The following is a 25,823-nucleotide window of genomic DNA, read 5'->3' on the forward strand; positions in this document are numbered from 1 at the left end:
CAAGCATCAGAAATACTACATTTCTCAGTGAAGTAGATAGACTCAATAAGATTTTCCAACATTTCCATTAGCATTTTATGTTATGCTAATGGGAATAATGTAGCGTTTATCCCCCATTCCAGGGGATAACGGCTAGGAAAGGTTGGATAACGAGGGCTCCGGACCGTTATCCCCCGTTCCAGCCCCTGCAACAGGGGATGAAGGTCATTAGCACCCCGGGTTGCCAAAGCGGTAAATCGGGGTGCTAAAGAAGAAAAGGATTTTCCTTCCTGCAGCAGGAAGGAAAATCCTTTTCCAAGATGGCCACCATGGAAAGGGAAGGCGGGGCTCGGTATGGAGCCCCTCTTCCCTTTCCATGGCGGCCTGCGGCAGGCAAAGAAAAGGAGCGAATGCCCTGCCGCTGAAATAAGGTAAGTGAATGATGGAAAGAAAAAATGGGATGGAGGGTGGGGAGGAAGATGGCGGCAGGGAGAGCCTGTGCTCCTAGCCACCTAGCTCCCCCACCCAGAATGCTAATGTACAATTCTATATTAAAGAAAAATATAAAATGACAAACTATTTTCTGTCCCAAATACTTTTCTCTAGCATACAATAAGGAACATAATCGATGGACCGTTATAACTCCACGGTTTCCACGATCCCCTTTCCACACCATGGATCATTAAAAGACCTGGATGGCACGTGCACACCATCGCACAGTGCAGCCCTTCTACCCGTTTTAATTTTATATTTGTAACACTCCCTCAATGCCTGCTTTCAAACATTCACATATCCATCCACCAATTACTTCCAAAAACTGTACATATAATCCTATGACCATATTAAGCTTCCACACAGCAACTGCCACTTAACAGTCTTTTATAAATCTTTTGCATCTACATTTTCCTTACTTATACAAAACATTTTTACACAATGCTCCTATAAATGTACATATGGATTGTGCAGTGAGAGAAGTGCATAAATGGAATGGGCCGTACAGATGAGCAAGTGCTCACTAGAACCCAGGAGGGAAATACCAAAGTGTGCCAAGGGGGAACGCCACTGGGTATCTACTGGAGCAGAGGAGTCCCAAAGGTGGGATGCATCTTAACCGTAACATCCCTTTAACAACGTTTTTCTGTCAATTTGACAGGTTTTTATAAGTGAAAATGTTTCATGGTGTTACATCACTAATTACTATTTTCACATATATGAAAGAACTATAAACCTCCTTTAAGATACATATTTTTTGCGAAACATACTTATGCCTGTCGTTATGAGCAGCGCATGCTGGGGATGGAAATCATCATTCAATTGCCTACGGCATAAGGCTCCACCATGACCCCAGCGGAACCAAACCACCCCTATTATTCACTGCACATACCCTGCATCCAAGCTCAGTGTCCACTTTACCCTAGTAATGTAACCAATGGCCAGTGCTCATGGCTTGCAACCATGGCCAGTCTCCAAATCCATGGGGCATAGGCTTTGGCCGAGGACCACCACCCAGACACCAAATGTCTATCACTAGTTTTTCTACTTACATTCCTACACTTTTTTTTCGAAAAATAAAACACAAGGCATATTTGATATGATATGACTGGTTATTTATATTGCACTTAATACCCAGAGGTTTCTAAGCGCGGACCCGGGGATCGAACCTGTGTTGCTCTGTGTCGTCTTGCTTCCAAGGCAAGCACGTTGACGAGACAAAAACATGCTTTCCAGTCCTTGCTAGTGCTCATCGCGCAAGTTTGTTGTAATCTAGTCCACCACTTCAGGCTGTAACTGCAAGCAGAATATGTTTTCCCATTCAAACGTACCGCTTCGGCCATGCCGCGTGCCCCAATAAGCAAATTACAAAACACATTTCTCCTTGCTGATGGCGAGGCCCATTGCCCAGACACCAATGTTATATCACTGTTTTGTGTACTTACGTTTTACACTTCAAAAAAAAAAAACAGGACATATTTGCAAAACCATGCTTCCCAGTTCTTGCTGACCCTCCTCGTGCATATTTGCTGCAATCCCATCCAGCACTTCAACCTGTACCCACGAGCACATTTTTTTTCCCTTTCAAACCTATCCCAATTTAAAATACTTTACCACATAGTCAGTCCCTGGTGGCTATGCCCACTTTAACCCCATTCCTTGTCCCTCGTAGTCATGGCCAGTAGCCAGATTGTCCAGGTCATGGCCTTAGGCCATGCCAATCAGCCCACTGCCCATGACCACAGGCTATACTTCAGTCACCAAAGCTATATCACTATTTTTTTGTACCTAAATTATGACACTTTTCAAAAAAATAAAACACTGACACTGGCAAAATCATGCTTTCAAGTCCTTGCCATGGCTCCTTACATTAGTTTGCTGCAAATCCGGCCATGTTTTATTTTTTCGAAAAAATGTCAAAATATACATACATACATACAATAGTCATATAACTTAGTCCCCACTTGACAAACTCCATTCAGACTTTGCACAAATATTCAAGCTTGACCCTATAATCTTTCTGAATACTTTTCCACATTTGTCAAACGGTAACAAAGTTATAAGCCATATAAAAATGTTGAGACCCTCCTCTAATTTTGCACCCCTTGACAAAATCCCACCAAACTGCAAAAACATTCATAGCTAGATATAAAATCGTAAATTTGTCAAATGGCACCACATTTATAAGCCTTTACAATATTTTGGGACCCCCTCCTCTCTAATTTTGCTCCCTCTTGACAAAACAGCACCACACTTTGTACAATCATTCTGCATCAAGTCTAGAATTCCATTCTCACATTTCATTCAGTTCTATTGAGTGGCGCCAAAGGTATACGCCATCCAAAAACTGCTTTTCACCAACCCTGTAATGCCGAAATAAGCATACATGCTCCGAACATCTCAGATGTCCGTGAACATCACAGCTGTTTGCGAACATCTGAGAAACAAAAGCCTGGTTTTTGGCTTTTTAAGGCCATATCCATCCCATCCTCATCACCCCTCACCTCCCCAGAGATTGTTTCATTTGTTTGCCAAGTGCAATGTTGTGTTTCTCAATATGATTTTACCGCAGTGTTCGCCGACATCACCCACTGTCCAAAAATCCAACATGGCGGGCGTTTCCAAAAATCTGACGCACCTCATGCTTTTCACCATTCAATCAGTGGGCGCGTCCGATGTCACGGACATCACGCGCCCTCTGGACCAAGTAGAGGCCCATCCGCGGACCGAACAAGGAAGTGAGTTCACGCACCGGACCCAGATATCACACATTTTTATTGTACCTACTTTTTGATCGTTTTAGAAAAAGCTACTGGATGGATTTACACCAAATTTACAAAAGCCTGCTTTCGGGACCAAGCGACCGCTCCTGGTGCAAATCTGGTGAAAATCCGTCTAGCGGTTTGGGCTGTATGTGTGAGCAAAATCTTTTTTATATTGCGTCTATGGGAAAAACCACACATTTTGGGACCCCCCTATAACTTTTCCCCCTAGAGAAACCTTGCCAAACTTCGCAGAATCAATCTGACGGGCCATATATCTTTTTTGCAAAGTTTCATGAGGATTCATCCTGGGGGGGGCTAAGTTATAAGCTGCCCAAAAAGTGCTCTTCCCATGGGCTGAGCACCTTAACCATAACTACAGGGCTGCTACTGCAGGCCCTGTAATTACAGTGTCTGTGCTAGCGACCCTATAGTTTTCGTTAAATTGGCTTTCCCATAGGAAGAGCAGTTTATGGGCAGCTTCTAACTTTGGTGCCGTTTGACAAAGCAGTGTTTCGTGCAGTTTTGTCAAGGGGGGCAAAGTTGTAGGTGGGGGAGGGGTCCCAAACTGTTTGATATCCTCCTTCGGTCTGAACTAGGAACTCTGTAATCAGTAAGACAAAGTAATTTTGTTCAAAAAGACAATCTTACCTCTTAGCACCCCTTTTCTCTTTTTAACATGTGTGTATTTGTATTTATACATTCATTTTGCACTTTCGTCAAAGCACTGAACAAAGTAATTAGCAGTACTAAAAATGAAGGTAAAACAAATAATACAAGGAATAAAATTACAAATGCGAAGAGAGTACATGAGTTCTAAGAGTAGAACAGTAAATAGACAAAGTAGGAGAAGATCAGATGGAGAGAGGTAAGGAATTCCAATTTTTGGGTGCAAGTAGGGCAAAGAAATCGGAAACGGGATTGCGCAGAGGGGGGCTCGGCAACTATCAGAAGAAAGTGGGACTGAGAGCATAAAGAACGAGCAAGGACAAGGAGAGAGACAAGGGATTGGCAATACAGAGTATTCAGACCATGCACACATTTAAAGACTACGCAGAGGAAGTGAAAAAGGAGATGAGATTCAAAGGAAAGGCAGGAGGTAGATTACAGAGATGAAGCGATAGAAGGGTAAGCAGCTAGAGAGAAGAGTGCGAGTAGCAGAGTTGAAGATGGAGTCTGAGGCAGCAAGTTGATAGGCAGGAAGGCCTATAAGAAGAGCAGAGCAATAATCGAGTCATGAAAGAACATCTGCTGAAATAAGAAGTTTAGTGGCTTGGAAGTAAAGAAAAGGACAGGTTTTCCTAACATTGTAGAGTTGAAGATGACAGGACCGAGCAGTGCTAGATATATGTGGAAAATTAAAGTGAGGAATCAAAAATGACAACAAGATTATGAGCAGAATGTGTGAGTGAGAAGTGAAGGGAAAAGGAGATAGCAGAAGGGGAAGGAGAAATCAAGAGAGAGGAGGAAGCGAAGAACAGAATTTTTGTTTTAGACAGGTTAAAGTGAAGAAAGCAAGAATGCATCCATGATTGGATGGATAATAGGCAGGCAGTAATGTTACAGTGAATAGAATCAGAAAAGGAAGAGACGGAAACAAATATCTGAGAGTAGTACACCTAGAAATGTCAAAATGTAAATGGATAGACAATTGCAGCAGGAGAAGTGTAAACTGAGAAAGGGAGAGCCTTGTCGAACCCCAAACTGCAAAGGAAACGTTGCTGATGTTTTTCCAGCCCAAGAAACTGAAAAAGAGCTATTAGTAAGATTGAAAAAAACAGAAGAACAGAGGGGCCCAAAGATGAGAGTAAAGAGAGAAGGAGAGGGTGGTCAACAGTGTCAAAGTCAACTGATAGATCAAGTAATATTCAAATAGAGACTAGTTTGGCATGGTGAGACGAGAGGAGGGAGATAGTCACACTAAGAAGAGCAGTGCAGTAGAATATAGAGGACGAAAGCCCAAGAAAGGAATAATGGGCAAGATATGTCTAAATTTGAGTATGGACAATTCTTGAACGGAGTGTGTGTATATCTTTGTGCAAAGTTATGTTGTACCCTATTAACATGAATTGCTGTTGTTTACTTGCAGATTGAAGCGCCACCTTCGTCGCCTTACCCCTACACGAGGTTTGGATCCCCACGCCGAGTACAGCTATCCCAGAATCACTCCATCTACATTTCTCCACACAAGAGTGAAGAACCACTCTCTACACGAGAAAAAATATACTATTTCTTTAGCTGCAGTCCCTCAAAGGTAAGCACAGGGGCATCGCAGTAATGCTATTCCCCACATTTGGGAATCGCACGTTTGGAGCGTTTGTAGAGCTTTTGCATACCATAAAACATCACATTCTCAAAACATTGTATTGTGGTAAGTTAAGGTTCAACCTGCTTTAGTAGACTTATCATGTCATGCACCAATAGTACAGGCAGGTCGTATCCCTGTATCACCGGAGAACTGGGGTATACGCACTCCAGGCACAGAGAAAGAAGCATTTCTTGCTAACATAAAAAAATGGAAGACAGTTTCCAGGTATGGCACCAACCACATGCATCCTGTGGCAACGTACCTTGCCTATTACCTCTTGAAGCTATTGGGTGAATGGGATGGGTGGAATTTGGAGGCTCTCCTGGTCACCGTCACTTGGTCCTCCTCTAAGGTACGGAAAAGTCACATGGTGCCAAATAGAGACCAGGCCCTTTTAACCTCAACACCTGTGAAGCAGAGACCATATGTGATAAGGGAAATCAGGCTCTCCCAACCGCAAAGCACACTATTGTAGCTTCCACACAAGCTGGGGAATCTGTAGCAACTGCCCCTTTAAGGCAATCGAGGGACAATGTACAATCGAGGTACAGCCTGCACACCCAGTTCCCCAGGTGTGGATGCAGAAATCCCTACAGCAGGAAAGAGAGGGACTGAATTAGGACAGTAAACTTGACAGCCAGCCATCCACCACACAAGGCCTCCACTCCCATACATTTATGAACAGACTAATGGAGCCAACCCCAGGGGCAGTGTCCGGTGTGTCACAAGCAGGAAGAGAACTACCGAAGAGGATGGACTATCCAGCCCTACATCAGAGCTGCAACCCATTCTCAGGAGTAGGACCCAACAACCAATCACTACACCAGCTAACAACCCTTAGTCCCCATTCACCAGGGAGAGGCCAAAAGGTGGGGTGTTTCGCGCAGGAGTGGGAGACTGGAGAGTGACCATAGCCCAAGGGGCTGGAGGAGAGGTTCAGAATATTGGGGCGGCCTGGGAGAAGGAGGAGATACCCAGGAGATCAAACTGAGGAGCTAAGAGAACTATAGCTGCTGGGAAGGAGCGAGAGTGGCGGGCAAAGATAGTAATGGTGAACTGAGAGATGCAGGTGTCCAAAGAGGTGAAGAACCTTGACTTTGAATGTAAAAGTAATAAGGAGAATGGTGGTGCCCAGAGGGTTGAGGAGCCTGAGGGTGAGCATAATACTATGAAGGGTGGCGCTCAGTAGTAAAGTAGGTGATAAGAGTGGGGAAGAGCTTGAGAGTTAGCGTATGCTCTGAATGGTGATGTTCATAGGAGCGAAGAATAGGCCCAGAGGGGTGAAGAGTCTAAGGGTGAGAGCAGTACAGTGGGGGGTAGTGCACATAGGACCGAAGATGGTGCAAATGGGGTAAAGAAGGTGGGAACAGCAACAACAATCTCAAACGGGGTAAGGAAAGTCAGTAAGAGGAGAGAGATTTGGAGAACAGCGACAGGAGTGCCTAACAGGAAGAAGAGGAGGACAGTCACATCGAGACTGGGATTATACCGGTCTGTGGTGGTTACGGAAGGAAAAAGCATTAAAAGAAAAAGATGGCAGCTGCTAGCCCTGACAATCCCATTGCTACCCCCGGCACGTCCCTTGCAGTGCTTCACCTGCTGGCATTCACACTTACGATGCCATGAAATGATTAAGCAATCAGTGAACAAGCATTATTTGAAAAAATGCCTGGTTTTGACAGTTATGGGGATTTTTACACAGCCCTCCGGTGAGGCGTGCGAAACCATCTACCCTAATGATGAAATGATTCCAAGTAAAAGGGAAGCTAAACGTCTCTAAAGGGTTGGTTTGGCAGAGCAGTCGGACTCAAGGGAGTAAGAAAGGCTGGTAGTAAAGTTCCTTCTGTCCAAACAGTTAACCAAATATAATCTTGGAACACTGTCATACTGACAAACCTTACATATGATGACTATTGCTGACATATCTGGCTTCACTTGGTATATGATGACAGTACTTGGGTGTGCAAGGTTTTACATGCATTTATATTAGCTTACATGGGTATATGAGGCTTCACCTTGCATAATATAGCAGTTTCATGGCATCTGTGGATGAATTTATAATGACTATACCTGGCACGTAAGGCTTTAGCTGTCATAAGATGATAGAAACTGGCTATATGAGGCTGCGCTGACTCACTGCTACTGTCCTATCCTAGTTCTGCAGGTTTACCCATGACATATCTCGACTGCACCCGTGTCATAATAAGGCTGCGCCACACGTAAAATATGTGGTTGAAAACTAAAATTGCCCTTTGTCCGATTTTGGTCCTATTTTTGTTTTTGTAATCTTAAACTTTGTTGTAGATATTTTGTTTTTACATTTGCAATGCCACTAGCGCCCAACATAAAATTATATCAATTCCTGTGATTTAATCGGGGTCAATGGTTATGTGGTTACACCGCCTGTGTTGTCATCAGGACTATGATGTTCCTTCTGCTACCCCTATCATTTTGGTGAACATATGCCCCTGGTCAGGCTTTGCCCTTTGCGACCCAAGGCATTCAAGAATCTGGTTCACTGTTATGCAGATGCCTTTGACACCAAGGGTTTTGCATCGAGCAAGCAGACCAACAAGTCCATGGTGATTCTTTGTTCCCACTAGCCGCCTCTGCGACCTAAATGACAGCAGAAGCTTTGCACAGTCAGCCTTTTTTGTGTTCATTTCATAGCTGCAAACCCCAACACTGATACTGGCTTCAAGGAACATGATGAGACAGACTTGTCAACCGCCATGTTCTTTTGTAACTTATGTCATATCATAAACATTGATCCACAGACTAGACCGAGCCTGGTGTGCGGGTATAAAGAGCATTATTTGTATTCTTAATGATCGCTGTGCACAAAACAAAAAAATTAACTGACTTGAACAGAAATCAAACCTATATTTCCTTCTCCTAGGATAATCTTAGCTTGGCCCTTTCTGCCGTCCTTGAGAGTCCTTCAAAGCATGTCTTCAAAATGATTAACAGTCCCCAACAAAAACTGTGTCCTCCCTTGAATGGTCAGAATTATGTCTTTGTCCCTACTCTATGGAAATATAACCAAGCACAGGGCTTACTCACTCTTTCTCTGTGTCTGTCTCTTTCTTTTTCTTTCTCTAAAATACTTCTTGGTAGTCCCAAAGTTTTGGTTCGAAAAACGAAAATATTTTCACTATCAAAGGTCTCCTTATGAGGTTCACAAGGCTTCAAGGCACCTCCCAGTCAGTCTTGATAATTCTCTCTCCGACAGTCCTCTAGCATATTTCCGGTTAATAGTGCGATACAAGCACCTCCAATCTCCTTGTAGTTACTGTAGATGTCACTGTGTTGCTGCTACAAGTTTCAGATGAAGCTGGAGTTTCTCTTTCACTTGATGATGGAGCCAAATGGGTGTGCTTGTTGCAGGTTTTGTAGTGGTGCTTAAAAGGACCTTATCACCCCCTTTCCTAGGGTCCTGATTTGTATCGCCTTCACCATCCACCCTACTCCACCTGTGTCCTGAAGCTCTTCAAAACCAGACCACATGCTTGTCCCTCCTCACGCCTTTGGTTTAACAACTTTTGTTTGGGTTTGCACCCCTACCACCTGCATTTGGTGAAGTGTGCTTTTTCGATCCTTCCTGCTCTAGCTGGCTACCTCCTTGCCAGCCCTTTCTGCTTTCTTCTGGTTCTCATCCGCCTCATTCTGATGTCCTGTTCCTATTACCTCCAGATTTCTTCCCGAAGCCTCCTTCCTAGCACCCCCTGATGTCAGTCCTCCCACAACTTCCTGAAATCTTCCTCCTACCACCTCATCATATTTCTTGTCTCCAGCCCACTCCACTCCTGCCTGTTTCCCTCCAAACTCCTTCCAGAGCATTCTTCCCGAATCACCAACTTGCTCCAAACTCCTGCCAGAACACCCTTCTCCAAACACCAACACCTCCCATTCCTGAGATGCCCCTTTTTATTCTAGTGGGCCCTCCCCTTGGGCCAGTGTGGGTGTTGGGGCCTACACATTTGTATTGTCATTTTTGTAATCATGTGATTGGTTCTAGGAGAGTTCCTTTCCCCCAAGAGGTCTAGCATATGTTTTAGTTAATGTTAATGTTAAAGGACATTTGTACCGCGCACTATCACCACCGGAGTGGTCCCTTGGCGTGCTGGTGGCTCCGAAAGAGAAGGGGAGGTTGAGTTAGTGGGAGGAAGCAGGAAAAGTGCAAGAGAGCAGTGATTTGCTGTTGGCGGCCTCAGCCCGGTGGGTCCGTTGGCTGGGCCTGAGGTGTTTGCGGCCCTTAGTCGTTGTGTACTGTTGTGCAGGGCTAAGTGTATTTTTTGTTTTGTTGTTGTAATGTAGTGAAGTTTGTGCGGTTTGTTGTGCTGTAGGTTTTGGTTGTGTTTGGTTTGGAGTTTGAGAGGTGTATGCAGAAAGGGAAGTTGTTAGTAGGATTGGTTAGTTTGCGTCTCTATCCTGAATTGAAGCGTTCAGCTTTTTTAGTGTGTAATCCCAGAGATGACTGGACCGCAGTTTTAAAAAACTGGCCCGTCATCTTGGATTTTATCTCTGTGTGAGTCTGCGCATGTGTGCAAGTGTCAATGGAACTCTATGCATCTGCGTCTGCAGCCATAATGGTAAGTGTTGTTTAGAGTTGTTTTGATAGTTTCTGCTGTATTCAGGGCCTGCATCTTGTTGAGACTGGGTTAGAGAGGGAATGCACTACTCTGTGTGAGGTCAAAGGCTTCCTGGCAAGGACCATCACCACCTCTTTTTCTGGCATGTGACAGCCCCCGTTAAGGGGCAGGAGACAAAGTTAGGGTGACCCAGGGATCCTTCCATACTGCCCTCAGAGCTATAATTCACTAGCTCGATGCAATCTCTGCCCCTTTAATCACCCCACTAAAATTGACCAGAATAGGACAGGATATTCCTTCACACTTACTAGAAACATCATGTCCCGGATGGGCTATAGGGCACTATAGTAATTAAGATTGGAGCCTGTCATGCCCTTAGAGAACTGAAAGGAATATATCCTCATCTAATAGGATGTGCTCAGTGTGACCACAACGATTTGGAAAAACCCTTCTCTATCTCATGGTGTAATAAAACGCTGGAGATCATGAGGGAAAAAGTCCTACACTGTGCTTCTGATTAGTAACCCTGTATTTTTTAATTGGTCCTCACTCATTTACTGGCCCCTTTCCCCAGTTGAGTCAGAATGCCTTAATTTGTGAATAGTGAGTGGGGTTTTGCCTGCAGAATATATAGAATGGCCCATAGGGGGCTCCAGTGTTACAAGCCCAGAGTCAGTTTCACAGCAAAAAGTTCCTTTTGTTTTACAGCACACTGATGGCATCAAAGAGGGGCATTACCTCTGCCTTCCTCGGTTTCTACCTGGGAAAATATGAATGTGCAGAACCCATGTGATTGGGTGGATGCACCCTTCTGATTGGAAACTGAGTTTCAAATCAGTATTCAATATTTCTGTATGAACAATGAGACCGCTTATTATTTTCTCTAGCATTGGGGCCCATCTGACTGCAAAGCTCTGTATATGGATACCAGACTTCTTGAGAGTTTAGAGGGAGACAAACTGCTAGGTGCTTCATTTATGTAACCCAGTGAGAACAGCTGGGTTAAAAGCCTCAAAGGATCCCTGCTGCCCTAGAAGCAATGCGACTCATCTCCTGTTGGATGCATGAAAAAGAGACAGGAGTGCTGGAAATACCTGGGTGTTTGTAACAGGTGTTGGCAAAAGGATATCATTGCAAAACAAAGCATACTTGCATGAGAGATACTCTTGTGTTACAATTTTTAGGGATTTGGCCAAGCCTGGTCTGCATATGTTTTTTTTCCCTCTGTAATGGTATTACAGGCTGGAAAGGTGCAGTCTAGAGGGTTTCCCAGAGCAATGCCACATGATATGATGAATTCAAAACCCGCCAGCCAGTTTCCAGCTTTGCAAATGTCACCAAGAGTTGAACAGCTATTCCTAGGTGTCAGTCCTGAACCTGCTTTGATTAAAGATCCAAGCTTCACTTGACTGACCATGTCCAGTGAGTCTGAAACATGTCCGGAGTTTCTTGTGGGCTCATAAGGAAGGGATGTGAACTAGCAGTTTGAGCTAGACTACCCTTTTTGGGGTGGGACGAAGCCTGATTTGCATATGCTCTTTCCCCTTCTTAATGGCATGAGTCTGAAAAATGATGGTCTGCAGGGTATCTCGGAGCAATGCAAGGGGTTATAACTAGTTGAAAACCTTGTGGCCAGCAATCTTCCATTTTCAGCTGTGATTGCAGACCAGTGTGTCTTTTAAAGAGTAGAGAAGATCCCTAAACCTCCTTCACACGAGAACCTTAAAGTAGAGGGTGGTAAGCCACGGGTGGATGGAACTCAAGAAAGCTAGCAAACCCCAAACAGGTGATAGGACCAATGGTTACTGCAGTTCCAAAGGGAGTCAGGGATGTTCTGTCAGTTGGAGTTTCTTAAGCCTTACGTGTAGGGCAAGGAAAGACTGATCCACCCCTAGGTTGCAGGGCTTTTTCCTTGATGCCTGACTTTCACAGGGGTAAATGTGGCAGAGCAGTCAACAAAACTATACTGTAAGGAGGGCAGCATAGGTTCAGAAAGGTACAGTTTAACATATTTCTGTGGCCTGGAATCTGATTCAAAGTTGCATGCTTTTTATAGCTCGCCATCCAGTATTTGATTTGAAGTATTACGTGTTTTTGAGTTTTAGATTTTTCGTGGATAAGGGTGGCCTGTAAGAGGAAAAATGTATGATGTGCTGCTGCTACCCACAAATCTCTTACCATAATAGGCCTCTTCAGATTATTTTTATTTTATTTTATTTTTTTCAACATTGGTATCTTGTTTCTTTCTCCATTCCTGTTCTCTGTGGAAGAAACCAGTCTGTTCAATGTAAACAGGCTGACACCAGGGATTGAGTAATTATTTTAGTCCAATTGTGCCTTGTATTTAAAGTCTTGTCTCCATGGACAAGACCCATTTAAGTTTTTCCCATCTTGCAATGATTGGTTCCAGTGGATACCTTTTGCCCATCTTGCAACCGTTGGCTCCTGGGGATTGTTATGAATCCCGAGGTATTGTCATTGCTTCAGATGGGGAAGCCCCTTCCCATTAGGACAGGGGGGTGAGGCCACTATCCGATAGTCCTCCTGGGGGTGGTTCTCAGTGGGAGGGTCTCATGGGGAGGGACGACCCCCTTGGGGTTGATGAATATCTCAGGAGAACACACTATCCCTTTAACCCTCCCACCTTCCTTCAAAACCCCTCCAGTTCCACATTGCCTATTACTTCCATGTGCTAGGGAGAATACCTGGGAAGAGGAAGAGGCCATGAGGAATGATGAAAACTCACCAGAACCAACGCACACACTCTAACCTCCCAAACACTCCTCTTGGTCAGATGTCATTTAAAGCAAGAAGGGAAGAGAACGATGCCGTCTTCAACTTCGGTCCAGCATGGACTTAGAACACGGCGAGACCTGAGCAGATCCAGAGAGCAGAACGGCAGACGGTGTCCAGAAACACACTCGCAGGAGTACCGCGATGCAGAAAGCAGACAGAAGGCAAGGCGAGGTACCCGTCAGTAACCCACCCTGCTGGCGTGCCAGAAACCTGCGGAAAGCTGCAGAGAAGGGACACAGAAGCCAGGAACGCCACTGAAGCTCCTGAGAGACCCACAAACAGCCGGAAAGTGATGGCTGAGACCCTACAGGCACCGTGGTAGCTAATCACAGGGCTGGGGAGACCCAGCGAGTACAAGGGACGAGAAGCAAAGCAGAAAGGCAATATTCAGCGGGGCAGAATAATACAGTGAAGGGGCTCTGGGGCCCACATGTGGAAGGCATACCCCTACCAGTCACAAAAGGGAATACGAACTTTGCAAATATAAGTGGCAGACACAGATCTTGGCAGGAGAGTAAACCAAGGCTGTGGAACGAGAGGAGAGTAGATAAAGAGAACATTGTGAACAGTCACGTGAAGGGGGTCTGGGACCCAGGTTGTGAGCAAGAGGAATACAAGGGACACCCAAAGACCTTGGCTGGAGAGTAAGCCAAGTCTCCGGGTGGAAGTGAAAAAAGAGAAATAGAACTGTGAATCCAGGAACATTGTGTACCCTACTTGGCAGGAGAGTGTGCCAAGAGGAGGGGTACTGAGAATAGGCTCTGAGACCCTCAAACCGGCTTGGCTAAAGATTGCCAGGCCCTTCCTCCTTGTTGCAGGGCCTGGGTGCCAGGTCAATCAAGTAAAGATCAAGATTTGGCTCAATTGTTAATGACACAGATTCATATTTCCTCTGACCCCCCACACCCCTTTTTGTGGTCAATTAAAGTCTTTGCCAATCACCATGCCACCTTTGTGTCTGTCTCTTACTGCTGGACCCTCACAGGATATATAAGCACTGTGTTTGCAATCACTGTCTTCACCTGGATCTAGTTTCCAGCTTGCAAAATATGTAAGCCAAGGACCGCAATCCACCAAACTGCGAGAAGTTTAAAGTCAGTCATCGGTGCAACAAGTCCCAAAAGAGCAAATGTTTCATCAGGGATATCTCACCGAAATGAAAAAGGGCCATTAAAGACCGGAGATGCGCGTGGTGTCAAAAAGCTACATCCACAAGATGGCGCCAAAGTGAGGACCCCCGGACAAAAACAAAAGCATGGCAAGGTGCACAGGCACAGACGTGCATTTCAAGTCTCAAAAAGCTGTCAAAATCAATAGTCAGTTTTCGGTCGATAGAGTTACCGCCACCAGAAACAATTCTGACTCTGAAAGGGCATTTTCTAAATCAAAGGGCCTCATTATGAGTGTGGCAGTCTGGAAACAAGGGTGCCAGTGATCTTACTGGCACCCTTGTTTCCAGACCACCACACTACGAGTCTGCCTGCTGGGCGCAGCGGCCCCGGTAGGCAGACTTTTCACAGCAGCACCGGAACCGTTAGCAACGGTGCCAGTGCTTCCGTCTCCCCACTCCGCCTCCCCACTCCCATAGAGTCCCATAGAGTTATATATAAAATCCGGCGCCTGACTTCCCGCGTCACCGGGACTTGTAATGTCCCGGTGGCACCAGGAAGTCAGGTGCCGGATTGAGTGTTATGGGGTTGGCAGCAACCCACCAGTCGCACTGGCAGGTTACCGCCAACCTTGTAATGAAGCCCAAAGTCTCAAAAGGAGGGCCAACAGAAAGTTTCAACACCTTATATCCTGATAAATCGTTAGCCTCCCGGCTACCCTAAGCCAGTAAAGAAAATGTTAAAAAATGTGTCCCAAAGCAAAATCTAAACCTTTATAAGTCCATCCCTGCTATACCACAACAAAACATAAGGGATCTTCTGTGAAGGCTCTTGTACTAGTTACTTACAGTCTAGTCTCACTCTCTGGCCTTTCTGCTTTCACCCTGAATTCAAAGTCCTCTCCCAGGCCATCAGACTTCTTGTTTCAGGCTCTTTGCAGCCAGATGGGGTTACACGGTTTCATAACAAGTCTTAAACTCAGACCTCACCTTTGTCAGGATACTCAATTGGACCCTCTTTTGCCTCAACCTTAACAAACTTCCTGACAGGTCCCTAGTGGATCTTAGCCTTGTCAGGTTTTTCAACAGGTCCCTCATGGATTGCATCCTACACACAGACCGGGTTCCTCCTGGACCTTGGTTTTCTTAGGGTTCACAAAATATCCTTCCTGGATCTTGATTTTCTCAGGAGTCACTGCATGTTCCTTCTGGACCATCACACTTGAAGACAAAGGTATTTCTTCCCCTTCATCAGGGTTCTTGTCAGGCAGCCAATAATATGTCAACCTCCTGCCACAGGTCGGGACTTGCCTTCAATTCCCTTGAAATCGCTGGTGGGTGGCTCCAGGCTGAGGCCTTTTAGTTCCTTCAGAGTGGGGCAAGTGCTTCTTAGGCATCCTGCTTATTGATCGTTCCAGGTTCTACAGGCCTGGCCCTTGACCAGCCTGGATTCTTGGATCTTCTTCCAAGCTTCCTGTATTCTTCTCCAGATCTTACTTCTCTCCTGGTTTTGATTCCTGGAACCTCCCTTAGTTTCAGGGAGGCACAAGCAGAGATATCTGCCACCTCCAGGATTTCCTCCCTCGCTTTCTTCCTGCCTCACGTTCATTTTATCATCACTATGCTGTGGCATTGTGTTTAGCTCCAGCTCTGATAGGTTAATCCCTATTCTCATTTGAACGTTCATATCTGGTTGGTTATTCCTCCGATTGTTCTCATCATTAGTTTATTATAGTGGCTCTGGGATTGTTAACCATGGAATTATCTTTACTACCTTGTAATGAGGGTGTGCAAGGTGTTATAAGCATGTGTGGTGTGCAGCACTATCTTGGAAGTTTGTTTTCTTGCAGTGCAGATCTGTGGCTTTCGGTGCTTGCCCTGTATTGTCAGTGACTCGGCTTTGCCTTGAGCGTGTCGATGTGGTGAATGTGTCCTTCCTTATTGCTCTCTGTCAAGTAAGCTGGATTTCCTTTCCCTCATTGGTTCCTGAATGCTGCAGGTTTGTGGCCTCACTGTTACTTGTGATGTTGTCGTGACTTGCCGCGTAGTGAAGAGTAATGGACCTCTGTCCACAAATCACCCACAGGGATGAGTGAATAAACTCCCTGTGCGAGCTTTGAAGCCACAGGTGGTTTGTTGGTTCGCCGGATCTGATGACGCCCAGGACCCCGGAGGCTGTTAAATGGAAGGTAAGGTTAGCACAGGCAAACACAGTACTGTGATATGAAGAAGTGTGTAAGAATCTCTTACCTAAACCCAACAGGGATGATACTGGGGTGTCGGGGATCTGGTGCGAGGGAGCGCCGTAGATCCGGACAGCCGTGTCATCCGTGTCCCAGATGGTAGTTGCCGGTTGTACCTGTAGCCTGACGGTAACTTAATGGGCACTTGAGTTAACCACGTAGCGCCAGTGGCCGAAAATCGTAGAGTCAAGAAAGGGCAATCCGAAAACAATCCATTAATCAAAGCCGAGTGTCCAATGTACCAATATCCGAGCGACAAGATCCGAGGAGTAAGCAAGCCAGTCCGTGATTCATAAGCCAAGGTCCAAATCCGAAGTATCAAGGTAACGTGAATGCTGCAATTGCCGAACAGAGTCGTGAAACAGCTGTGAAGCGGTGAGTAAACTCGAACTTCCCGGTTTTATGTGCGCCGGCTCCCGATCACGTGAGCGGAACTCTGGGCACGTGATCGGGAGAGCACCGCGGAACCAGGAAGTAACCGCAATCGGGTGTTCCAACCCGAACGCAGTCTCCATGGGAGTTGCCAATGGAAACGAGGCAACAGACCGGGTCGGACTTTCCGCACTGCCCGCCCTCGTTGACGATGGCGACTCCCTCGCACCCTAGGTAAGGAGATGTCTCGGGAGGTGGGCTGCAACCCGGGGACAGTAACCGTGTGTGCTGGTGTATCTGAAAAGGTGCATGGTGGCGGGACTGGTTTGTTGTGTATGACAGAGCCCCCCCTCAATGGCCCACGACCACGTGGGTAGGAAGGGTGATCCCGGTGGAAACGTGAAACAAGTCTCGGGGCATGGACGTCCCCAGCAGGAACCCAACAACGCTCCTCGGGGCCAAAACTCACCCAGTCAACAAGATACTGGAGCCCACCTCTGATAAAGCGAGAACCCAAGATAGCAGAAACCTCATATTCCACGGAGTCACCCACCGCCACAGGGCCAGGTGTAGACCGGAGACGAGTAGGGGCCGGACAAGGTTTCAACAAAGAGGTGTGGAAGACGGGGTGTATGCGCCAGGAAGCAGGGACTGAGAGGCGATAGGCTACAGGGTTGATCACAGCAGTAATTCCATACGGGCCCACAAAACGGGGTAAAAGCTTGCGACAACCAGGTAGCCTAAGGTGACGAGAAGAGAGCCAAACCCTGTCCCCCACAACATAGGAAGGTGCCACCGCCCTCCTTCGGTCCGCTGCGGCCTTCATGGATTCCCGGGCCTCCTGAAGATGAGTAAGGGTCCGAGCCTGAACAGCCGTCAAGTCGCGGGCACAGGCGACAGCAGCTGGGTTGTCAGAGGGTGCCAGGTCCGGGATAGGTAAGGTGCGGGGGTGCTGACCATACAAAACATAAAAGGGAGAAGAGCCAGTGGAGGAATGTGTGGAGGTATTGTACGAAAACTCAGCAAGATGCAGCAAGCCCAGCCAGGACTGCTGGTGTTGCAAATTCAAACAACGTAAATATTGTTCCATGGCCTGGTTCACCCTCTCAGTCTGGCCGTCCGTCTCCGGGTGGTAAGCGGAGGAAAAGCGAGAATCTATACCCAGGAGAGCCGTGAGAGCACGCCAGAACCGAGATGTGAATTGGGGCCCCCTATCCGAAACAATATTCGTGGGCAACCCAAAGAAACAAAAGACCGATTTAAAGAAGAGATCGGCCAAAGCTGGGGCAGAAGGGATGCCAGAACAAGGTATGAAGCGAGCCATTTTGGAAAATGAATCGACCACCACCCATATGGTGTCGAATCCCTTTGTCCGGGGTAGGTCAGTTACAAAATCCATGGAAACCGTGTGCCAGGGTCTGGGGGGTACAGGTAACGGAAGCAGGAGCCCCACCGGATGCCCCCTACGGTGCTTACACTGGGCACATATAGCACAGGTGTTAACATACCCTTCTACGTCGCGTTTCATGGAGGGCCACCAACACCAACGTCTGAGAATGTCCAACGTGCGTTTCTGTCCCGGATGGCCATTGATGGCGCTATCGTGGGACCATTCCAGAGCAAGATTGCGAGTGTCGGTCGAAGGTAACCACAACCTGTTTTGGATATAGGGCAACCCTTCATGAAACACCGGATCCCACTCGGTGACCTGATCGGGATGTAGCGAAACCCATGTGCGAATTGAGTCTAACAGAGACAAAGGAGGGGTGCAAAGGCAAATAACATGTTGGTTTAACAGGTTTTCTGGGAACACAGGTAAGCATACCCCACCCGGAGAGCGAGATAATGCGTCCGCCTTCCCGTGGGACAGACCGGAACGATGTTTGATCAGGAAGTCAAAAGCCGCGAAAAATAAATGCCACCGCACCTGCCGACTGTTAATGCATTTGAGCGATGCCAGATCCTGGAGGTTGCGGTGGTCGGTGAACACCGTGACCGTGTGCCTTGCCCCCAACAGATGATGCCGCCAGACTAAGAAAGCATCTTTGATGGCGAGCAGTTCTTTCTCCGTGACGGTGTAATGTATTTCTGTAACAGAGAATTTCCGGGAGTGAAATGCCACCGGATGCAACTGACCTGAATGAGGGCAACGTTGGGACAAGACCGCCCCGAGAGCGAAAGAGGACGCATCGGCCTCCACAATAAATGGGAGTTCTGGGTCGGGATGTTTCAGGACAGGAGCAGTAGTGAATGCAGACTTCAGGGCGTCACAAGCCGCCTGGTGTTCTTCCAACCAGACAAAAGGCGATTTGGGGCTGGTTAGAGCAGTAAGGGGAGCTACCAGAGATGAGAAGTCCTGGATGAAGCGCCTATAGAAATTCGAGAACCCAAGGAATGATTGCAAGGACTTGAGATTGCTGGGTTTTGGCCAGTCCAAAACCGCACGGACCTTGGACTGGTTCATGGCCAAACATCCAGGTGTAATGTGGAATCCCAGGAATTCAACGCTTTCAGTGTGAAACTGGCACTTCTCGGGTTTGGCGTAGAGTGAGTGTTGGCGGAGGCGGGACAGTACTTTGCGGACGTGCACTATATGTTCTTTTATGTCCTGCGAGTATATGAGGATGTCGTTGAGGTATACTGCCACGCATACGTCCAACAAATCATGAAATACTTCGTTCATGAAACGTTGGAAGGTAGCAGGGGCATTACAAAGCCCGAAGGGCATGACCACGTATTCGAATAATCCGTAACGTGTACAGAAAGCCGTCTTCCACTCGTCTCCGGAGCGGATTCTGACCAGGTTATAGGCCCCGCGGAGATCGAGTTTTGTGAAAACGGTAGCATGGCTTAACCTGTCTAGTAAGGGGGTGATCAATGGTATTGGGTATCGATTCTTGATGGTGATGGAATTAAGTCGGCGGTAGTCCACACAAGGACACAGATCGCCCTCCTTTTTCGGGACAAAGAATATGGGGCTAGCAGCCGGAGTGGTGGAGGGACGTATCTGACCGACCTTCAATGCTACCTGGATATAATCCTTTAATGCCTGTTCTTCTGATGGAGATAAGGAGTAGATGCGGCCCGAGGGAATCACGGAATCAGGAATTAGGTCAATGGGGCAATCATAGGATCGGTGTGGTGGGAGCACCTCCGAGGAACCCTTGTCAAATACCTCATGGAAATCACTGTAATCAGTAGGAAAACCAACGGCAACAGCCCCCACTACATGAGGCTCGAGAGCCATAGGGATATCCTCGTGCAGTGTGAGCTGCGCTATGCCCCCTAGGGCCCGTGGGGGTGATTCTGCGTCGTCAGGTGCGGTGAGACAAAAATTCTGGCACGTCTCAGATTCAAAATGGACCTGCCCTGACTTCCAGTCAATCAAGGGGTTATGTAGATGTAACCAAGGAAGACCCAGGATGATTCCGAACTGTGGCATCGTAATCAGGTCGAATGTGATGATTTCTTGATGCGTGTTTTGTATAGTGAGGGTGATGGGGGCGGTTTGTTGCTTGATAGGGCCTGATATCAGTGCTGTACCATCCACTGCTTGTACTGGCTCAGGATGTTGCTTGGTGATCAGAGGTAGGTTTAAGGATCTGGCCAAAGTTATATCGATATAGTTGCCTGTGGCGCCTGAATCGATGTAAATCGAGACGACATGGGACATGTCGGGTGTAGGGTTAAGTGTGGCCTGTACCAACACTGGCCTGATCCTGCCAAAAGCGGGGTTCCTATCCGGGGAAATGGAAGTATTGCTCGATCCAGTCCCCGGATCTAGGGTCGAGCATTCGGAAAAACCGGATTCTTGAGCTTAGGGCGTCTGGGACATGATTTTACAAAATGACCATTTAGACCACAGTAAAAACAGGCATGGTCAGTTCTTCTGCGTTCCCTTTCTGATTGCGTGATGGGGCTGCGAATGCCACCTATTTGCATGGGTTCGATGCCTGTACCAGAGGAAGAGGAGGATGAAGTGGCAATGGGGATTCCTGTTTCAAACCGACGTTCGGAACGTCTTGCGTCGATTTGTAATGCGAGGTCCACTAACTCAGTGTGGGTCGTGGGCAAAGATGGAACCACAGCCATAGCATCCTTCATGGTGTTATTAAACCCCCTATAGAAAACGACCGCCCTCTTTGGTTCAGGCCAGGATGTCTCAGCGACTAGCTGATTAAAATGAGCAATGTATTCAAGGAGAGAACTCTTCCCTTGAGTCAGATCTAACAGCTCGAGGTCCCGAGATTGGGCTTTGTGACGCGTGTCGAACACACGGGACAATTCTGTGACTAGTAGTTCAAAGTCGTACAGGACGGGGTTGTCGTTCTCCAATAAAGGGTTGGCCCATTCTGCCGCGGTACCGGCCAGGTGGGACAAGGTGAACGCCGCTTTAGTGGTGGCGTCAGGAAAAGCCTGAGGTCTACAGAGGAAATGCAGTTTACACTGGTTTACAAATGTGCGAAACTTTCTAGGGTCACCGTGGAACCTTTGTGGAGCAGCCAAGGGAAAAGGCGTGGGCATGAGTATTGGAACCTGAGGTGCTGCAGGGGCAGGAGGAGGCTGGGGTATAATCGGCTGAGCAGTTGGGGGTTGCGCTGCGGCAGCAGCCTCCCCGAACTCAGCATCAGCGGGCAAGGGATGTTGTGTGCTCTGAATCAAGTCTAACCTCTGGTGTATTGTAGCAGTAGCGGAAACCATATCTGCTCTTAGCAATGTGAGTGCCTGTACCAAGGCAGCCACGGGGTCCTCGGGTTCCATACTCTCCACGACGCAACGGCTTCACAGTCTGTCGTGACTTGCCGCGTAGTGAAGAGTAATGGACCTCTGTCCACAAATCACCCACAGGGATGAGTGAATAAACTCCCTGTGCGAGCTTTGAGGCCACAGGTGGTTTGTTGGTTCGCCGGATCTGATGACGCCCAGGACCCCGGAGGCTGTTAAATGGAAGGTAAGGTTAGCACAGGCAAACACAGTACTGTGATATGAAGAAGTGTGTAAGAATCTCTTACCTAAACCCAACAGGGATGATACTGGGGTGTCGGGGATCTGGTGCGAGGGAGCGCCGTAGATCCAGACAGCCGTGTCAGCCGTGTCCCAGATGGTAGTTGCCGGTTGTACCTGTAGCCTGACGGTAACTTAATGGGCACTTGAGTTAACCACGTAGCGCCAGTGGCCGAAAATCGTAGAGTCAAGAAAGGGCAATCCGAAAACAATCCATTAATCAAAGCCGAGTGTCCAATGTACCAATATCCGAGCGACAAGATCCGAGGAGTAAGCAAGCCAGTCCGTGATTCATAATCCAAGGTCCAAATCCGAAGTATCAAGGTAACGTGAATGCTGCAATTGCCGAACAGAGTCGTGAAACAGCTGTGAAGCGGTGAGTAAACTCGAACTTCCCGGTTTTATGTGCGCCGGCTCCCGATCACGTGAACGGAACTCTGGGCACGTGATCGGGAGAGCACCGCGGAACCAGGAAGTAACCGCAATCGGGTGTTCCAACCCGAACGCAGTCTCCATGGGAGTTGCCAATGGAAACGAGGCAACAGACCGGGTCGGACTTTCCGCACTGCCCGCCCTCGTTGACGATGGCGACTCCCTCGCACCCTAGGTAAGAAGATGTCTCGGGAGGTGGGCTGCAACCCGGGGACAGTAACCGTGTGTGCTGGTGTATCTGAAAAGGTGCATGGTGGCGGGACTGGTTTGTTGTGTATGACAGATGTTAAAAGAGGCACCAGATCACGAGTAGTGGGTATCCTTTGCAAGACCTCATTGGAAATGTGGACCTCATTATTTCTGTTAAAGTATCAACTCAGGATACCAGTTATGACGACCTTCTTTAAGGATTCTTAGGAGCGCTAGTGTTTACATTCACAATCCCTCATTGCGGAATGTTTTAGGGAAAGAGACTATAGAAAGCCTTTCTGGGATCCTGCCCAGCGATTCGTTGGTACTCCTAGGGAGCATAATACATAGGGGGTACATCACCAGTGATGCCCACATAGGGGACTCACTGGTCAAAAAGAGGTTGGTAATTCAGTTGGGCAGGCATACATGTTAGGAGACTCACATGTCGCAGGGTACAACTTTTGACCTAACACCTACGCAGCTATGGAAAGACACCCTCTCCCCTTTCAGGCTGAAGTCGTAGGGGTACAGGCAGCCAACTTGACCCACTGTTCTGGAAGGGAGCCCACAGGCATCCCTACATAAATAGTCTCAGTGGCCCAGGGAATCTGGGCTCACCATGAAGATGTTCCTGAGAACACTAACAAGTGTGTGCATCAAAGCCAGAGAAAAGAGATCTGATCTTGAGAGTTACTGGCTTAAGTGGAGGCAGTATCATGGTGCTAGACCAGACACTGCCTAACTCGGAGGACCTGGTAAAAGATACCTCTGTACCCAATAGGTTATCGAGTGAACCCCTAAAGCTTTTTCAGCTTGAAACGGTAGTCTCTATCCCAGTGTGTCTCCACTTAGCTAGGCAGTGAGTTGATTGACATGGGCAGGGTGTCTGCAGATTGTCAGGGTCGAGCATTGAACAACAACTCTGGACTCACAATAAGGTTCAAACATGTTTATTGTTATAGCACAGAAAGGACCAGGTCTTGGGATGGACCTGGTAAATGATTGAGTTGTTTCCAAAGAAAAGAACTCAGAAAGGGCAATTCCATCTTGCTTGTCGACTGTAGTCAATCAGTCCGTCTCTTACTTTCCTGATGCTGCCCCTCCTATTGATCAAACAAAAAATAACTCACAATCAATGGGGTGCTTTTAGGTGCCTTTGCACTTCTTTCTGGGCTTGCGTGGTTCTCTCTGCTGCCATTGCTGTAGACAGAATCCTAAGTTCCCTCTGCACCAGTGAGACTTTTGGGACCCAAGCTTGCTTCAGATCGTCCCAATCCTGAGCCATGTATCACAAGATTTCCCTATGTCTACGGAGCTTTAGGAAGTGCCCCGCAATACAGTTGACCGACTTTCCCATTCGCCAGATCTCTTTTAAGCCTGGATCACAAAAAAAGCAGAGTTGTGGGCCCTTACTTGTCCATCTATCTTAACCGATATGTATGTGGGTCGTTCTTAGGGTTCCGGTGGAATTTGTACCACACGAAACAAATTTTAGCAGGATATGGTTTGATTTCCAGAGACCCAGTTAAATTTAGATTATGTGGTGATCTGAAGGAGCCCGAGACTCTAAAACATCTCTTGGCCCACTGTCCTGCACTTTTCATTAAAATAACTCTTTTTTGATGAAATTTGTTTTTTTCGTTCATCCCTGTGGAAAGTGAAGTTTTTTGGGCCAATTTTCTAGCTGCTAGCTCAACAACAATTGTAATTGCTTTGACCTATTTTCTGAAATGCTTGGAACTGGATGAAATTGAGTGATTTCAGTTGCATTACTTATTTATTATGTCTAAATTAGAATGTGTATGGCTTTATGACTGCGTTTTAACTTGGTATTTTATATTGTGATAGTTTCTTAATTACATAGCTTTTGTCTGTAGTATATTTTCTGGTATTTTGTAGTGCTGCTTTTGTTAAAGGTTATCTTTTTAACCATATGACAATAAAAATAAAATAAAAAAAGATCTCTTTGTTCCCTTTTTCACTCTCCAGGTCTAGCCTGCTTTCTGTCTTGTCCCTCCTCCTTCTCTATGCCGCGTAATGATATGACACTCTTCACTTCCCGCCTATCTTTTCTCCTTCTCCCCTGGGCAATTTTGGCTTTTCACCACTCTGTGATCTTTCATTTTCTTTCTCTCGAGTACTTTCTGTATTTTTGCCCCTCCTCCACTCTACGGGTCTATTCTGCCACCTTTGGTCTATCCTCTCCCCTCCAGACCTATTGCTCTGCCTTCTTTCTTTCTCTCTCCTCCCCTTTAGGTCTGTTGCACCTCTTTTGCTCTCTCCTCTCCAGATATATACTGCTTCTTCCTACTCTCTCTCTCTCTTCACTCCAAGTCTATCCCTTCTCGCAGTCTCAATCTTTCTTACTTTGCCCACTTATGGCCCTTTGCCTTCCGCTCCCCTCCTTGTCCGCTCTCCTTCCGATGCTCGATTGCCTTGTGTGTTTGGTGCAATCACCGCTGTTTGCCTTCCACTACCCACAATATCCGTCTTGAAGTATGGCTGTTTTTTTATACTTTCACAGACTTCCCTCTCAGGTCCGTGAATACAAGATGTACAAGGACCCTTCTGTTCAAAGGATTGGCTGCTAAGATTTAAATATGCTTCCTCAGCTGCTGTGAGTTCTTCAGGGATTGTTAGCACAGCTACCTGAAGCAGGCTGTCAGAAATGGCACCTGCCTTCGTACCCATTAGACCACTATGGTAACCAACCCCTCTATCGTATATGCAACACCGCCTTCTGGTGCGGTACTTCTCCAGTGCAGTGTGAGTGGACTGCTGGATATAAATTGGAAGTAGGTAGTAGTCCGCCTAACATTAAGCCGTTCTTGATCATTTGTTAACTGTAGATGGTGAGACTGGCTGCCATAGATTCTCCTTCGGCTCCTGCTGTTATAGCCTGTCCCTACAGTTCACTGGGTCGATGCAAACCCTATTTTGGAAAATGAAGTGAAAGGCAAGACTGTTGCTTAGAAGTGCCTTCATATACCAAAGGGGCTTTCTTAAGCCCTTAACGGAATGGCACTTGCGTCTGCCACCCAGCATCCTACGACAGGCACTGCAGACTGTCCTAGTCTTGTGAGAGAAGACGTTCAAGGCTCTGTAGGCTTTCTGGTATCTGACGCAAAGGAGTGCCCTGAAAGCCAGAGTTGCAGGCTTGGATGGAGAAAACTTCTATGTAGGTCAAGGGCAGTGTTCCACGCTCATGGAGCTGTACCAACAGACCCGTAACAACAGACCCTGGACGGACAGCAATTGTTCTCGTTTTTTTACAAAGAAAGTTGCAGTCAAACAAAACTGTCCCACAGCGATTCCACACTTATTGTTTGGTTGACTAAGCACCGGTTCTCAAGGAGAGGTTAATCCCACTAGTGTGACTGCCGCATTGCTAAAGTAATTTTTTAAGGAGAGGGGATTATGTCCAAATGCGCCAACCGGTTTCTTAAAGATATTGTGAAAAAAAGACAGATACCAGTATCCACGGCCAGTCAGTTTTGATTTTCACATTTTGTTTACTCTCTCATATTAGCTCTCCCATCACGT

At 47.0% G+C, this 25,823-nt stretch overlaps 1 protein-coding gene across 5 annotated transcripts in view; it reads left to right on the forward strand.

Moving 5' to 3' along the window:
- RBL2 (RB transcriptional corepressor like 2) overlaps positions 1–25,823 on the forward strand; it is a 953,306-nt gene that overhangs the window by 916,428 nt on the left and 11,055 nt on the right. For all 5 annotated transcript variants that reach the window (XM_069639547.1, XM_069639538.1, XM_069639539.1 and 2 more), the window contains one exon: positions 5,323–5,487. In XM_069639547.1, coding sequence (XP_069495648.1) covers positions 5,323–5,487 — 165 coding nt within the window. The remainder of the gene's footprint in view (positions 1–5,322; positions 5,488–25,823) is intronic.

This window comes from Ambystoma mexicanum, chromosome 1q (genome assembly GCF_040938575.1).
Source record: "Ambystoma mexicanum isolate Mex_15411 chromosome 1q, UKY_AmexF1_1, whole genome shotgun sequence".
Taxonomy (NCBI): Eukaryota; Metazoa; Chordata; class Amphibia; order Caudata; family Ambystomatidae; genus Ambystoma; species Ambystoma mexicanum.